We start from the raw sequence: 15010 nt of genomic DNA, 5'->3' as shown, positions 1-15010 counted from the left end.
ACGAGCTCGGTCTCGGAAGGAATTAAACTCATAAGTCAAGGCCCCACTGTAGTTCTCAACCTTGGCTGCACATTAGAATCACCTGGGAATCTTTTTAAACTCCTGATTTAAATTCTGGAGGATGAGGCCCAGAAATCAGGATTTTAAAAAGATTCCAAGGTGATTCTAATGTGCAGCCAAGGTTGAGAACCACTGCTCTAAGGAGAAGAAGATGAAAAGCAAGGCTGTGTGTTGAGTAGGGCATCATCAGCCATGGCTCAGGCCTCCCTGCTCATGTGTCTGCTGAAATGTTTCCAAGCACAGATTTGCTGTCCCAGGATGGACTTCCTGCTCCTTGGTGGAGTGACTAACATGAAGTATATCCACGCCTTGCCTTGAAGTGTATCCTTTCACATTTCATATGAAATATGCAGACATGTGCTAGTTCATAGTTCAGCCCAGGAGACTCACATAAGCTTTTATAAAGTGTTTCCCTCACCCAGGGCTGACCTGATACATTTTATTTTATGATAAAAGGATGGCAGGAGGGGGCCAAGCCCTACTCTGGACTCCTATTACCTGTCACCCCCACAACCAAAGAAGACTCAGGGGAAACAGAAAGCCAGTGGGTAAAGGAATGGTCAGGGTTCTAAGTCTTAGGCCAGCTGAACAAGGGGGTAAAAGGATTAGAGTTCATAAAATTGTTTCCAAACATTAACATTCCAATTCATTGATCAATGTTTTATTATTTTACTAGAGGCATGGTGCATGAATTCATGCACAAGTGGGGTCCCTTGGCCTGGTCGGTGATTAGGGCTGATTGGAGCCAATGTCCCAATCAGGGCCAATGAGGGCAGGCTGGCTGGGCGGAGGGACCACGGGAGGTTGGGTAGCCAATTGGGGCCGGCCGGCTGGTGAAAGGGACTGCAGGAAGTTGGCCAGCTGCAGGAGGTTGGCTGTGGGAGTGGACTGACCACCAGGGGGAAGCTCCTGCATCGAGCGTCTGTCCCCTGGTGGTCAGTGCACATCATAGCAACAGGACAGTTGTCTGGTTGTCCAGTCGTAAGGATTGCTTAGGCTTTTATATATATAGATTTATTTGTTAATCCTCACTTGAGGATATTTTTTCCATTGATTTTTAGAGATAGTGGAAGGGATGGAAGGATGGAGGGACAGAGGGAGGAAGAGAGAGAGAGAAGAGAAAGAAACATCGATTGGTTGCCTCTTGCACATGCCCAGACCAGAGCCAGGATCAGGATCAGAATTGAACTTGCAACCCAGGTACATGCTCTTGACTTGGAATTGAACCTGAGACCCTTCAGTGTGTGGGGCCCATGCTCTATCCACTGACCCACACCAGCCAGGGCTCACTGATCAACATTTTAAAAAAACCAGGCAGTACCTTAATTCTGCTTTTGATTTCCAAACAGTGCAGTGACATCTATAGTTAACTCACTCAATCCCCACCACAACCTCAGAGGTGGGGCTTTGTATTATTTTACTGAGGAGACTGGGGCACAGAGGGGGCACAGACCACAACTTATCAAGTCACACAGCTGATAAGTGACGAGCTGGTATGCTAACCTGGCAGTTCTGACTCCAAAGTCCAGGTTAACTACTAGTCTGCTCCTACCATTTCATGCATTTGAGCCACAGCTGTGTGCCTTTATCACACAGACGGCAACATCCTAAGCAAAGAAGTGACATGCCCTAGTCCTGAACTCCCCATTGAAGAGGCTCCCGCATGTGACTTGTTCTCCACCCACTGGTGCAGGGTGGAGCAGTAAACAGGAGGCAGAAGATCCAGGCTCTGGTCATCTTCTTGCTCACGCACCCTGTGACCGCCTGTAGGTCTCTGAGCAATTCTGAGAACTCCCAGGCTGTCATTAGGTTCAAATAAGCCGAAGCTTCCAGGGAGAGCATATGGAGCTATTTAAAAGCACCTCCTTTACCAGCTCACTTTACTGATAAGAGTAGGACCAGAGAGATTACACAAATTCCTATTTACTAGTACATAGTAAATAGCATACAATATACAAAAGGATTTTGACAACTAACCTGTAATCATTTTATATGGTCCTACAGCACACATGTCTGATCTAACCTTCTACTGCCAGCAGAAATTTATTTTAAATCCACACTATAAAAAGCCAAAGGTTACCTACCCCTAGATCTTATGAATTACCATTTTTACAAGTAAAAGATGGTTGAATATTGGTAATTTCATGTGGTTCAACCTAAATATGTCCTTTTCTAAATCAAGTCTCACTGTCATGGGGACTAGGGGAGCTGGGTGCAAGGTGCCAGTTAGAGCCAGTGCCGGGAAAGTCTGCTTGAGCCCAGGCAGTAAAGCTGGTTTTCTGGAATGTCAGCACCAGGACTGTACAGGCAGCCAATAAAGAACAATGGGCTCATGACCTGGGAGCCACCATGATCCTGAGGTTAAAGATTAATGGCAAGAGCTTCAGGAAGTTTATCATGGATAAGCACGGCACATACACAAAGACCAACGAATGCCTCAGATTAAAAAACAATTTCTTTTGATGGTGAATCAAGAGTGATTCTTGGCAAGAGCCTGTTTCCCATAATCTCTGTAGCTAAATTAGCTGGTGGAACCAGCATGTGTCTGGACTGACTCTATATATTTATATTAAGTCTGTTTTTATTATTTATTATTTTTATTTTTTTATTTTTTAAAAATATATTTTATTTGATTCTTCACAGAGAGGAAGGGAGAGAGATAGAGAGCCAGAAACATCGATGAGAGAGAAACATCGATCAGCCGCCTCCTGCACATCTCCCACTGGGGATGTGCCCGCAACCCAGGCACATGCCCTTGACCGGAATCAAACCCGGGACCCCTCAGTCCGCAGTCCGATGCTCCATCCACTGAGTCAAACCGGTTTTGGCAATATTTATTATTTTTAGTTTAATTTTTTTAAAATTCATTTTTATTGTTGACATTACAGATGTCCCCTATTTCCACCCCATTTCCCTCCTTCTTCCCTCCCCCTTTCCCTCTGAGATCTATCAGTCTGTTTCATGCTTTGATGTCTCTGGACCTATTTTGTTGGTCAGTTTATTTTGTTCCTTAGATTCCACATATAAGTGAGATCATGTGATATGTCTTTCTCTGACTAGCTTATTTTGTTTAGCATAATAATATTCAGGTCCATCCATGCTGTCTCAAAGGGTAAGAGATCCTTCTTTCTTTACAGCTACATAGCATTCCATTATATAAGTGTAGCACAGCTTTTCTATCCACTCATCTACTGGTGGGCACTTGGGCTGTTTCTAAATCTTAGTTATTATACTAGTAAATAATGTTGCTATGAATATAGGAGTGCATATATTCTTTCTGATTGGTATTTTGGGATTCTTAGGATATATTCCTAGAAGTGGGATCACTGGATCAAACAGTGGTTCCATTTTTTATTTTTTGAGGAAACTCCATACTCTTTTCTATAGTAGATGCACCAGTCTGCATTCCCAACAGCAATGTACTAGGGTTCCCTTTTCCCCACATCCTCAGCAGCACTTGTTTGTTGATTTATTGATGGTAGCCATTCTGGCAGATATAAGGAATAACTCATTGTAGTTTCAACTTGCATCTCTCTGATGATTAGGGATGTTGAGCATTTTTTTCATATGCCTACTGGCCATCTGTATGTCCTCTTTGGGGAAGTCTCTATTCAGGTCCTTTGCCCCTTTTTAAATTTGATTGTCTTCCTTTTGTTGAATTGCATGAGTTCTTCATATATTTTGGAAATTAGCCTTTTATCAGAGATGTCATTGGCAAATATGTTCTCCCATTCAGTGGGTTCCCTTTTCATTTTGAGGATTTTTTTTTTCTGTGCAGAAGCTTTTTAGTTTAATGTAGCCCCATTTGTTTATTTTTTTCCTTCGTTTCTCTTGCCCTAGGAGATGTTATCAGAGAAAATTCTGCTATGTGAGATGTCTGAGATTTTACTGCCTGTTTTCTTCTAGGATTTTTATGGTTTCATGACTTACTTTTAAGTCTTCTATCCATTTTGAGTTTATTCTTGTGTATGGTGTAAGTTGGTGGTCTAGTTTCTTTTTTTTTCATTTAACTATCCAATTTTTCCAACACCATTTATTGAAGAGACTGTCGTTATTCCACTGTATGCTCTTGCCTCCTTTGTCAAATATTAATTGACCATAATGGCATGGGTCAATTTCTGGAGTCTCTGTTTTGTTTCATTGATCTATATGTCTGTTTTTGTGCCAGTACCAGGCTGTTTTAATCACAATGGCTTTGTAGAATAATTTGATATCTGGTATGCTGACCCCTACAATTTTGTTCTTCTTTCTCAAGATTGCTGTGGCTATTCACGGTCTTTTTAGGTTCCATATAAATTTTTGGAAAATATTTTCTAGATCTGTGAAATATGCCGATGGTATTTTGATAGGGATTGCATTGAATCTATAGATTGCCTTGGTTAGTACACATTTTAATGATGTTATTCTCCCAATCCATGAACACAGTATATGCTTCCACTTGTTTGTATAGTCCACTATTTCTTTTTTCAATGTCTTAGAGTTTTCCGAACATAGGTCTTTTACCTCCTTGGTTAAGTGCCGGGAGCCGGTCCATCCTTGCTGTTTCAAAGGACCTGGCATATATGGCATACTGTTCTTAATATGTTTGCTCACCTTCTTGGCACTATGTGTTTTAACCAAGGTCTCTGAGAAAGGTTGTTTCCCCAGGTAGGGATTTTTCCCCTGAAGTTAGGGAGGGAATAAAACCTCTTAACTAAGTGCCAGGCGGGTAATTAATCACTTTAACTACGAACAATCTTGCTTAAGCTACATAATCTTTACTCCCTGGAATGGAGATAAGAAACGCCCTAACCTTTGTAATAGAGATTGATAGGATTGAATCAACTGGTATAAATACAGATGTAACAAGACAGCAAGACACAGAACTTAGAACACAGAACTTAGAAGAGAGAACCTACAGACAGAACCTACACAGAACCTACAGACAGAAGAACTTCGCTGGAGAGAACATGGCAAAAGATCCTGGACTGAACCTGACTACAGAAATTGGCAAGAGAACCTGACTAGAACCTGGTGACTGAACCTGGCTGGAGATCCTAGACAGAACTTGGCTGGAGACCCTGACAAGCGAACCTGGCTATGATGATCACCTGAACGCTGCCTCTGTGTCATTCCTTCTTCGCCGACTCCATCCACACCTTTGGGGATCCCTGGACCCGCTTGGGCTGGACCCCAGCAGTTAAGTATATTCCCAGGTATCTTATTATTTTTGTTACAATGGTAAATGGGATTGGTTTTTTAGTTTCTCTTTTTGAGAATTCATTATTGGTATATAAAAATGCCATTGCTTTCTGGATGTTAATTTTGTATTCTGCTACTTTGCCAATTTCATTTATTAAATCTAGTAGTTTTTTTGGTGGAATATTTAGAGTTTTCTGTGTACAATATTATGTTAATTGTGAGTAATGAGAGTTTTACTTCCTCCTTTCCAATTTGGATGCCTTTTATTTCTTCTTCTTGTCTGATCACTGTGGCTAAACTTCTAGTACTAGGTTGAATAAGAACAATGAAAGCAGACAACCCTGTCTTGTTCCTGTTCTTAAGGGAAATGCTTTTAGTTTTTGCCCATTGAATATATTGTTGGCTACAGGTTTATCATATATGGCCTTTATTATGTTGAGGTGTGTTTCCGCTATTTCCACTTTGCTGGGAGTTTTTATCAAAAGTGAATGCTGCCCTGACTGGTTTGGCTCAGTGGGTAGAGCATCGGCCTGTGGACTGAAGGGTCCAGGTTCGATTCTGGTAAAGGGCATGTACCTTGGTGGCGGACACATCCCCAGTAGGGAGTGTGCAGGAGGCAGCTGATCGGTGTTTCTCTCTCATCGATGTTTCTGACTCTCTATTCCTCTCCCTTTCCCTTCCTCTCTGTAAAAAAATCAATAAGATATATGTATATTTTAAAAAAGTGAATGTTGTATTTTGTTGAATGCTTTTTCTGCATCTGTTGATATGATATGATTTTTACCCTTCATTTTGTTTATGTGATGTATCACATTTATTGATTTGCGAATATTAACCAGCCTTGTATCCCCAGAATAAATCCCACTTGGTCATGGTGTATGATCTTCTTAATGTATTGCTGGATCCTATTTGCTAATATTTTGTTGAGAATTTTAGCATCCATGTTGATCAGGGATATTGGCCTGTAATTTTATTTCTTTGTAGTGTTCTTATCTGGTTTTGGAATTAGGATAATGCTGGCCTTGTAAAAAGAGCTTGGAAGTCTTCCCTCCTCTTGAATTTTTTGGAAGAGTTTGAGGAGGACAGGTGTTAGCTCTTCTTTGAATGTTTGATATTACTTGTCTGTAAATCTATCAGGTCCAGGACTTTTGTTTGCTAGGAGATTTTTTTGATTACTGCTTCAATTTCATTAGTTGTTATCAGCCTATTCAGGTTTTCTGATTTCCCCTGAATGAGTTTTGGAAGATTGTATGTTTTCAGGAATTTGTCCATTTGTCCCAGGTTGTCCAGTTTGTTGGCATATACTAGTAGGTGTTCAAAGTATTCTCTTACAATCCTTTGTATTTCTGTGGTGCCTTTTTCATTTCTGATTTTACTTATTTGGGTCCTTTCTCTTTGTTTCTTGATGATTCTGACTAAAGGTTCATCAATCTTGTTTATCTTTTCAAAGAACTAGTTCTTGGTTTCATTGATCTTTTATATTGTTTAGTGTCTGTGTCATTTATTTCAGCTCCGATATATTTTTATTTTTATCCTTTTATTGATTTAAGAGAGGAAGGGAGAGGGAGAGAGAAATAGAAATATCAACGATAAAAGAGAATCATTGATTGGCTGCCTCCTGCATGCCCCCTGCTGGGGATCAAGCCCCAAACCCGGGCATGTGCCCTTGACTGGAATCGAACCTAGGACCCTTTAGTCTGCAGGCCGACACTCTATCCACTGAGCCAAATCAGCTAGGGCTTCCGCTCTGATCTTTATTATTCCTTCCTTCTACTTCTTCGGGGCTTTTCTTCTTGTTCTCTATTTCTTTTAGGTGTAGGATTTATCACTTACTAGAGGCCTGGTGCACGAATTCGTTCACGAGTAGGGTCCGGCTGGCCCGCCACGATGGGGGCCCATGGGGGGCAGGGCCAGCTGGGGGGAGGGGCTGCAGGAGGTCTCCAGGGCATGTCCGCCTGTCTTGCTCAGTCCCAAATGGCCATACCCCAGCAGCAAGCTAACTTACAGGACAGAGCATCTGCCCCCTGGTGATCAGTGCACATCATAGTGAGCAGTTGAGCAGCCTCAGTATATCATTAGTATATTATGCTTCGATTGTTTGATCGGATGACTGGATGACCAGGCACTTAGCATATTAGACTTTTATTATATAGGATTTGAGCTTTTTCTTTTTCTTGAGGTAGGCCTGTAATGCTATGAACTTCCCTCAGGACTGCTTTCTCTGTGTCCCATAGAATTTTGTGTTCTTGTGTATTCAATTTCATTTATTTTCAGGAAGTTTTTTATTTCTTCCTTGATCTAATTGGTAACCCATTCATTGTTAATAACATACTATTTAGCCTCCATGTGTTTGAATGTTTTTTGAGTTTTTTTATTGTAGTTGATTTCTAGTTTTGTGCCGTCGTGATCTGAGAAGATGCTTGATATGGTTTCAGTCTTTTTGAACTTAGGAAGATTTGTTTTGTACCCTAACAGGAAGCATAGCATACACACAAAAACCAACTAATGCCTCAAATTTAAAAAAAAATTTAAAAAAATGTATATTTTGCTGGTGAATCAGCAGTGATTTTTGGCAAGAGTCTATTTCCCTTCATCTCCGCAGCTAAATTAGCTGGTGGAACCAGCCTGTGTCTGGACTGACACTGTACACTTGTATTAAGTTAGTTTTTTTAAATTCACAATGATACTAAATGACTATATACTACTCATAATCTAAAAAGAGTCTATTTAGTAAAGTCTCTTTAATTAAAAACATAGAGGTAACAAATAAGAGTGTAAGTCCAAAAATACTCATATGTATTCTACTATTGCTAAATTATTACACAAATGTAAGACAATATTTTTTTTATCATCACCATCATAAGGCCTGGCTAAAATAACAGGTGCACTAAAAGTACTATTCAGATTCCTTCAGTTTAAAAGGAAGTTTCAAAATGTAATCCCTAAGGCTAATGATTAAAGTTATTTTTTAAAGAAATTGAGGCAATGAAGAAGTAAATGAGATTAAGAATGTGTTCTCTGGAAGACTACAATTTAAAATTATACTATGTGCTAAATTTAAAACAATGTCTGTAGCTGTCTGAATCTGAAAAACAGACTAATATTTTTAGAAAGGAGTCTGAGGGGAAAACATAACATCCAATTCAAAAGCAGCTGCAGGGGGAAATGTCAGAAGCCAATTCCTGACACTTGTTGAACTGACCAAAATACACTGGTGTCTGTCTCCCAGGCTCATGGCCTCAGGGTGCTTTGGTCTGTCCATCTCCTCCTCTGGGAAGTGGAACTGCCTCCTGATAACAGACTCTGTAACCTCAATAACCACATTTCCATGGAGCAACTCCGCGACAGCCTGCCTGTGAGATTCCTCTCGGAAGTGAAGTTGCAGAACGTCACGGTAAAGCCGCTTCCATATAACTCTTTTTGTTCTAGGCTCGACTCCAGCTTTTATCATTCAAGTATGGAATTTCTATCATTTGAAGCTGCCCTTTTGGGAATTTGTCTTCATTTTTCAAAAATGCACTGTAGACTCCCTGTTACTTTCTGAAGAACCGGCCTTGGAGATCGAGACTCAGGCTCCACTGGTTTGCTTAATGCTTTGAGGCTAGTGTCACCCTCCAGGCGTCATCTGGTACCACCACGGGAAGTACTAAACTCTTTTAAAGATGCTGCTGGGGGCAGATGCCCAAGCCAAGGCCCTATAAGAAGGGGGCCAGGCCAATGGAACTTGTCCCATGGGTGGCTGGTGGTTGCTCAGTGGGGGAATGGAGTTCTCCACAGCAGGCAGATGAGTCTCTTCTATGCGGTATAGTATTTTGGCCTCATTCTCAGAAAGTATCCTATGTAAACAGAAGTTTGCCTGCCTTTAGACCGAACCTGCTGATATTCCCACAGGGATGCTAAAATTACGTACACACATTTGAGCGCCCTACACTGACTGACTCTCTCTTACATAAGTGCTGGGCTGAAACAGCAGCATTTTCATCATTGCTGGTGGGCTATGTTAAGAACAGCTTTAAAAGTCAGATAGGGGGGCAGTAAGGCAATGATTCTTAGTGTAAACATTATATTACTGGGCAGCTCAGTATAATGTCACTAGCAGGACTCTGGGCCAGATGGCCTTGGTTCCAATCCCAGCACTGCCACTTAGCTGAGTGCCCTGGAGAGGTTAAATCAATCTCTCTACACATCAGTTTTCCTCTCTATGCTAGGGATGATAGTAGCACCTAGTCACAGGGGTTTTTGAGGACATTTAGAGCTAATATAAAGTTAGAACAGTATCTGACACAATAAATATCATATAATTATTTGCCATTATTTTTCTATGTATTCTGAATTTAATTAATATTTGCTTATATAATGCACGGATTATTTTCAGCAAGTTTTTGATTCTGAGATAATGCACCTTGCTATTCAACATCTTTCCTAAATGCTTTGTTTTCGTACTCATCCGATAAATATTTGGGATTTGAGAAAAAGAGATCTGTTGGGAAAGTAAATCACCTGCCAAAATTAAACAAGCCAAAAACCACTCTTCCTGGTTTTTCTCTTGTGAAAATGGACTTCACAAAATGGGAACTTGAAAAAAGTCACAGCTTATTTCTTTTTTAAGGCTTTGTCAGGCAAAAAGAGAGTAAGACTGAGTGCAGTGGTAATGGAACCACAGGACCCCAGGAAGCCTTCCACAGAGAAGGAAGGGTGCTGTGCCCTGCACTTCCTTTCAGGGCTAGTCTTGGGACAGGAAGCCTGGCTACTGGCTTCCCCATGACCACAGCTTCCCGGGAGGCCCAGATCAGGGAGCTCTTGTCCCACTTCCCTTCAAGTGTGGTTTACTACTACCCACCCCTTCCCGAGAGACCCTCTGTTGTTCCCCACCTGGGCTTGACCCCTATTTCTCCCACCAGAAGACGCTCTGGAGTTGAGGAATAAACTGCAGTTCACTGTTAGCAACAAGATGACATCTCTCCATGCTCCATCTATGCATCGGCACCTTTCTATTTATCCTGCTGCCACGTTCTCCCCTGCCACTTGGATGCTTTCTTTGATCTCCACAGCAGCATAAAAAAGCCCTTAACGGGGAGTATGGGTCCCTAGAGAGTTCAGGTTTCCACAGAAGGCACCTGTGGAGGTTGCCTAGACCACTGGGGGCAGAGCCACTGCACAGCACCCAGGCACATCATTCATTCCATAGTCCCCATGAATGGCGCCCCCTGGAGTTGTGCAATGAGATATCTCAGCCTCTGGGAGGACAGCAGTCTGCTGGGAAGATACATTCCTATTTTTATTTTTATTTTATTTATTTATTTATTTTTTTTAAAATATATTTTATTGATTTTTTACAGAGAGGAAGGGAGAGAGATAGAGAGTTAGAAACATCGATGAGAGAGAAACATTGATCAGCTGCCTCCTGCACATCTCCCACTGGGGATGTGCCCACAACCCAGGTACATGCCCTTGACCGGAATCGAACCCGGGACCCTTCAGTCCGCAAGCCGACGCTCTATCCACTGAGCCAAACCGGTTTCGGCCATTCCTATTTTTAAAATCCAGCTAAAAAGGAGAAGTGCAGTTCAAGTCTCTTGTCTGTCAGCTCTAGTCCCACCTCTCCCTAAAAGGGTATGGATGACCCCCAACTTGTCCTTGAACCTCCCACAGCCCACTCCCTCAAACCAACCAGTCTAAAGCAGTAAACTCATAAAAGAGGGGGCGAGGGGAGAGGGGAGTTATAGGGGAAAAGAAAGAAGAATGTTAAAAAAACACAACAAAAAACCCCCGCTAGGAGTGGCCATGAGGAGTGAGGGGGCGGGGAAGGTAGGAGCAGATCATATCTGAGAGGGCAGAGCTGCCTCCGGGAAAACCTGCTGGCTAGTCTCTGCCCTCTCACCCATTTCAGGGGGAACTCTGGTGAAAGGTGACGGGTAGTACAACTGCATCTCCAGTGAAGACAGTACTTCGGCTATCTTACAACTTCACATCGAAAAAACAATGCCCATGTATAAAAATTAACTTTCTGTGTTGTTTTGGCTCTATTTCCTCTGCTCTGCTCTAATAAAGAAGGAAGCAGCTCACAGCATGGGAGTGAGAAGCATAAGGGGCAGCCAGGGAGAGGAGGTGACCTGTCCTGCAATAATCAACAGACCAAATCTGGGGTCAGGTGTGCCTTAGGGTCCTCTGGGCTCAGCTCTGCGCGGGAGGCCCCGACACACTCATCCTGAGTGGTGGCCCTCCAGCCAGCGACGGGGAGCTCACACCTCACAAGGCAACTTGATCAATTCTATGCAGCTCAAACTATTAGAAATTTGTTCCTTATACTGTGCGGCCTTATAATGTCCAATCCTGGGCCTTAATTCTGCTCTCTGAAGTCATCCAGAATAGGTGAAATGATCATTTTCTATGAAAATCTTTCAATTATGTTTTTAAATTGATTTTAGAGGGGGGGGGGAAGGGAGAGAGGGAGCGAGAAAGAGAGTAACAATGATTTGTTGTTCTACTTATTTATGCATTCATTGGTTGATTCTTGTATGTGCCCTGACCATGGACTGAACCCTCAATCTTGGCGCATCAGGACGACATCCTAACCAACTGAGCTACCGGGCCAGGGCAAGTTTCAAACATTTGAATACCAAAAGCATATTCTCTATAACGTCTCTCTTTTGGAACAGACATGTTCAGTTCTGTTTTTGAACCTTTACATGTAATTGGAAAAAATTCAAAGGAAAGTTTTAAATAACCTGCCCAAAGGTGGCAGTTTGCTGGTCCTTACCGATTCAGGAAAGCATTTCCAAAGCGACCAAGCTTTCGGAATGGCTTTTTGGGGTCCACAACTAACGCATTCCCTGGGGTGCTGCCCTCGTTCTCCCCATACATCACAGCGATGAAGGAATCGGTGGTGGGCTCTGGACCAATCCTCATGCCAGGGAAATCTTGCTCCAGTAAGTATCTGGGAGAGGGGGAAAAAGAAACAGTATGTTGTCACAAAGCAAACCATCAGAAAGCTTCCCGGGCCTACCAATTTTTAACATAACCATTTAAAACCTAGCAATATACCTCTCCGCCCCAATGAAGGAGCATGATTGATTCTTTTGCTAATAATGATTTTTCAAAGCTTAAAATAGACAGACCTATCTCCCCCCACCACCCCAGTGTAAGAAGCCCAGTGAACAAGGTCAGACACCTTGCTGACTGACTGGGCCTTCTAACACACCTCTGCTCAGCTCAGCAATTCTTGGTGCAACAAGCACCACGCAGAGCAGCGTACCCAGCGAGCTCCTATGTCTCCTGGAAGACCCTGCTCAGGCCCACCTCCTTTAGGGAAGTGTCCCTGTCCCTCCAGCATGTTGGGGACACCTCCTCTGTGGGCCCGGCACCCTGTGCCTTGGCCATCACGGTGCTCACCATGGGTACTGCACTTCTCTGCTTGTTGTCCCTTGCAGACAGGCCCTGTCTGTGGCCAGATGCATAGCCCCAGCACCCATCACTGTGCCTGTCCACAGAGGGCACTCCATGTAGGGAACGAAATAATGAACCATCTCCTGCCTTGTCACTGACAGTCTATGAGCCTGGCACATCCTCCTTTGTGCATTTACAGCTCCCTTGGGCTCCTGAAGGTTGTAGCCATTGAAGAACATTTCCAAATAATTCAGTAGCAACAGAGGCTGCTATGGAGGATGGGGGTGAAAGAGGAGAACTCAGATTAGATATCACCAGGGCCGTCGAAAGCCTTTTGTGCAAATTGGGAAAAGGTGTCCTTTCCTATAGGCAGACACAGCCCCAGACCAGGATTCACAGCTTAGCAAGGAGGACTCTGGCTGGATTTTATGCGCCCTCCCCTACCCCGCCTCCACATGCCCCTTTGCCCAGTGGCCCTCATGTAGTTTAACCTGCACAACTGTATACAGTGGCCCTAGCAAATGTCATTGAGGATTCTCATTCAGTGGCAGAGGAAACCAGTTGATGAGTTACAGGGCATTAGGATCGGCTCAACAACATGTTGGGTTGGGGCAAGTCTACTTTCTGTGGGAACTGGATGAGCCCTAACATAGCCCTCCCACCCCACCAGCACTTCATTCAGATGAAAACACTTAGAGTCCTTCCCTCCCTCCCCACCAAGATTCCCTTTCCATGATGCAGGAAGACACTGTGTGTTTATGAAAATATGGGGGGGGGGGAACCACTCCTTCTTTCCTCTGCAACCAAGAAGAACATGAGGAAGGGAGTACAGTTGACCCTTGAACAATGCAACTGAAAACTCATGTATAACTTTTGACTCCCCCAAAACTTAACTACTAATAGACTATTATGGCCCGAAGCCTTAACGATAACATAAACAATTAACACCCATTTTATATATTATATGTAATATAAATTGTAATGGGAAGGGGGTGAGGGTATGGGGGAATAAATGATGATGGAAGGAGACTTGACTTGGGGTGGTGAACCCACAATATACAGATGATGTATTACAGAACTGTACATCTAAAACCTATATAAAATTATTAACCAATGTCACTCCAATAAATTCATTAAAAGAGTAAAAAACAACAACAACCTGTATTCTTACAATAGAGTAAGCTAGAGAAAATACACTTATAGCATTTGCTAAAACCAATCAGCATATATGTGGACCCACACACAGTTCAAACTCATGTTGTTCAAGGATCAACTGTACTTTGGAATACATTTTACTCATTACCAAGCAACAGGTTGGAATGCAACCCCTTCAGAGAATACTTGACAGTGGCTGTGAACAGGCACTGGGGGTGGAAAGTGGTGGAAGGGTCCCTGTTCAAGGGGGGTAGGGCAGAGTCATGTCCCAACCCTGCCGGGGAGATGAGCCTTCACCTTGGGGAAAAGCTCAAGGGCAGAAACCTGCAAACTTCCTCCAGCTCCCCATTCCTGCAGCTAACAACCTACTTGGTTCTAAACTATTTCCTTTATTTCTACAATGCCCTGACTGATCAAATTTAAGCACAGTACCTGTGATTTTATTTCTAGGGATAGAAGAAAAGAACTGAACTATCAAATGTCCAACAATTTTGCCATCTTTCTAAGAATAAGAAATTAAGCCACCCTTTAGATCTATGTTTTCTACATACATAAAATGAAAATTGTTTAGCAATTGCAGCAGGCTATTTCTAAACATTTAATTGACCTCATTGCTAGTTTTAACATCACCCAAAGTTTCTTCATTTCTGTGAAGCTGTGGAGCACCAGAATAGACGCATCATTTAAATATATCCCCTGAATTTAGAGTAAGTGTGAAAAAAATTGGATCATAGCTCCCAGTATTTACCAAGTATTCACTACTAACCTGGTGTAGTACAAAGCCCTCCATGCACACATTGTTTCATTCAATCCCTACAGCACTCTGAGGACGCCACTACACTCTCATTGTCTGGTGGGACACTGAGGCATCAGAAAGGCTAAGCACCCTGACCAAAGTCACACAGTCAATGTTTCAGTGGAAACGGAATGCAGGCAATTAGACTCCAGGTCTGTGCTGTCTCCAGATATATTTAAACCTGAGTTCGAGCTGGTGGTTTGCTCAGGGATGAGGAGCACAAGGGAGTTCAGGGCCATAGCACACCGTGTCCCACTGGGCATGAGGCACCATATTTCCTTATAAGTGAAGGAAAAAGCCCTCCGCACTGTCCTGCATGGTCTTTGGGCTGCCCCAACAACAGGGGCCAGCTGTCTCTCTTCTCCCTGGAGAAAAGCTGGGGAGAAGAGGTGCTATTTTCAAAACATATTAAAATTTAATTAAAATTTTTCC

The 15010-nt window shown here is 42.8% G+C and overlaps 1 protein-coding gene and 1 long non-coding RNA gene across 3 annotated transcripts in view; both read right to left on the bottom strand.

Annotated features, from left to right (window-relative positions):
* EHD4 (EH domain containing 4) overlaps positions 1-15010 on the bottom strand; it is an 87500-nt gene that overhangs the window by 57341 nt on the left and 15149 nt on the right. For both annotated transcript variants that reach the window (XR_009453854.1, XM_059704551.1), the window contains exon 2: positions 12002-12178. Coding sequence is in view for 1 of the 2 variants with exons in the window: in XM_059704551.1 (XP_059560534.1) it covers positions 12002-12178 (177 nt within the window). In the remaining variant the exon portion in view is untranslated. The remainder of the gene's footprint in view (positions 1-12001; positions 12179-15010) is intronic.
* On the bottom strand, positions 3806-10516 carry LOC132238669 (uncharacterized). The gene is made up of 2 exons (XR_009453857.1): positions 5232-10516; positions 3806-4563 (listed from the first exon to the last, which is right to left on the bottom strand). It is a non-coding gene; the product is annotated as an uncharacterized LOC132238669 (long non-coding RNA).

The sequence above is a fragment of the Myotis daubentonii genome, chromosome 1 (genome assembly GCF_963259705.1).
Source record: "Myotis daubentonii chromosome 1, mMyoDau2.1, whole genome shotgun sequence".
NCBI classification, from domain to species: Eukaryota; Metazoa; Chordata; class Mammalia; order Chiroptera; family Vespertilionidae; genus Myotis; species Myotis daubentonii.
Note: the sequence above shows the minus strand (reverse complement) of the source record. Positions and strands in the feature narration are given on the sequence as shown.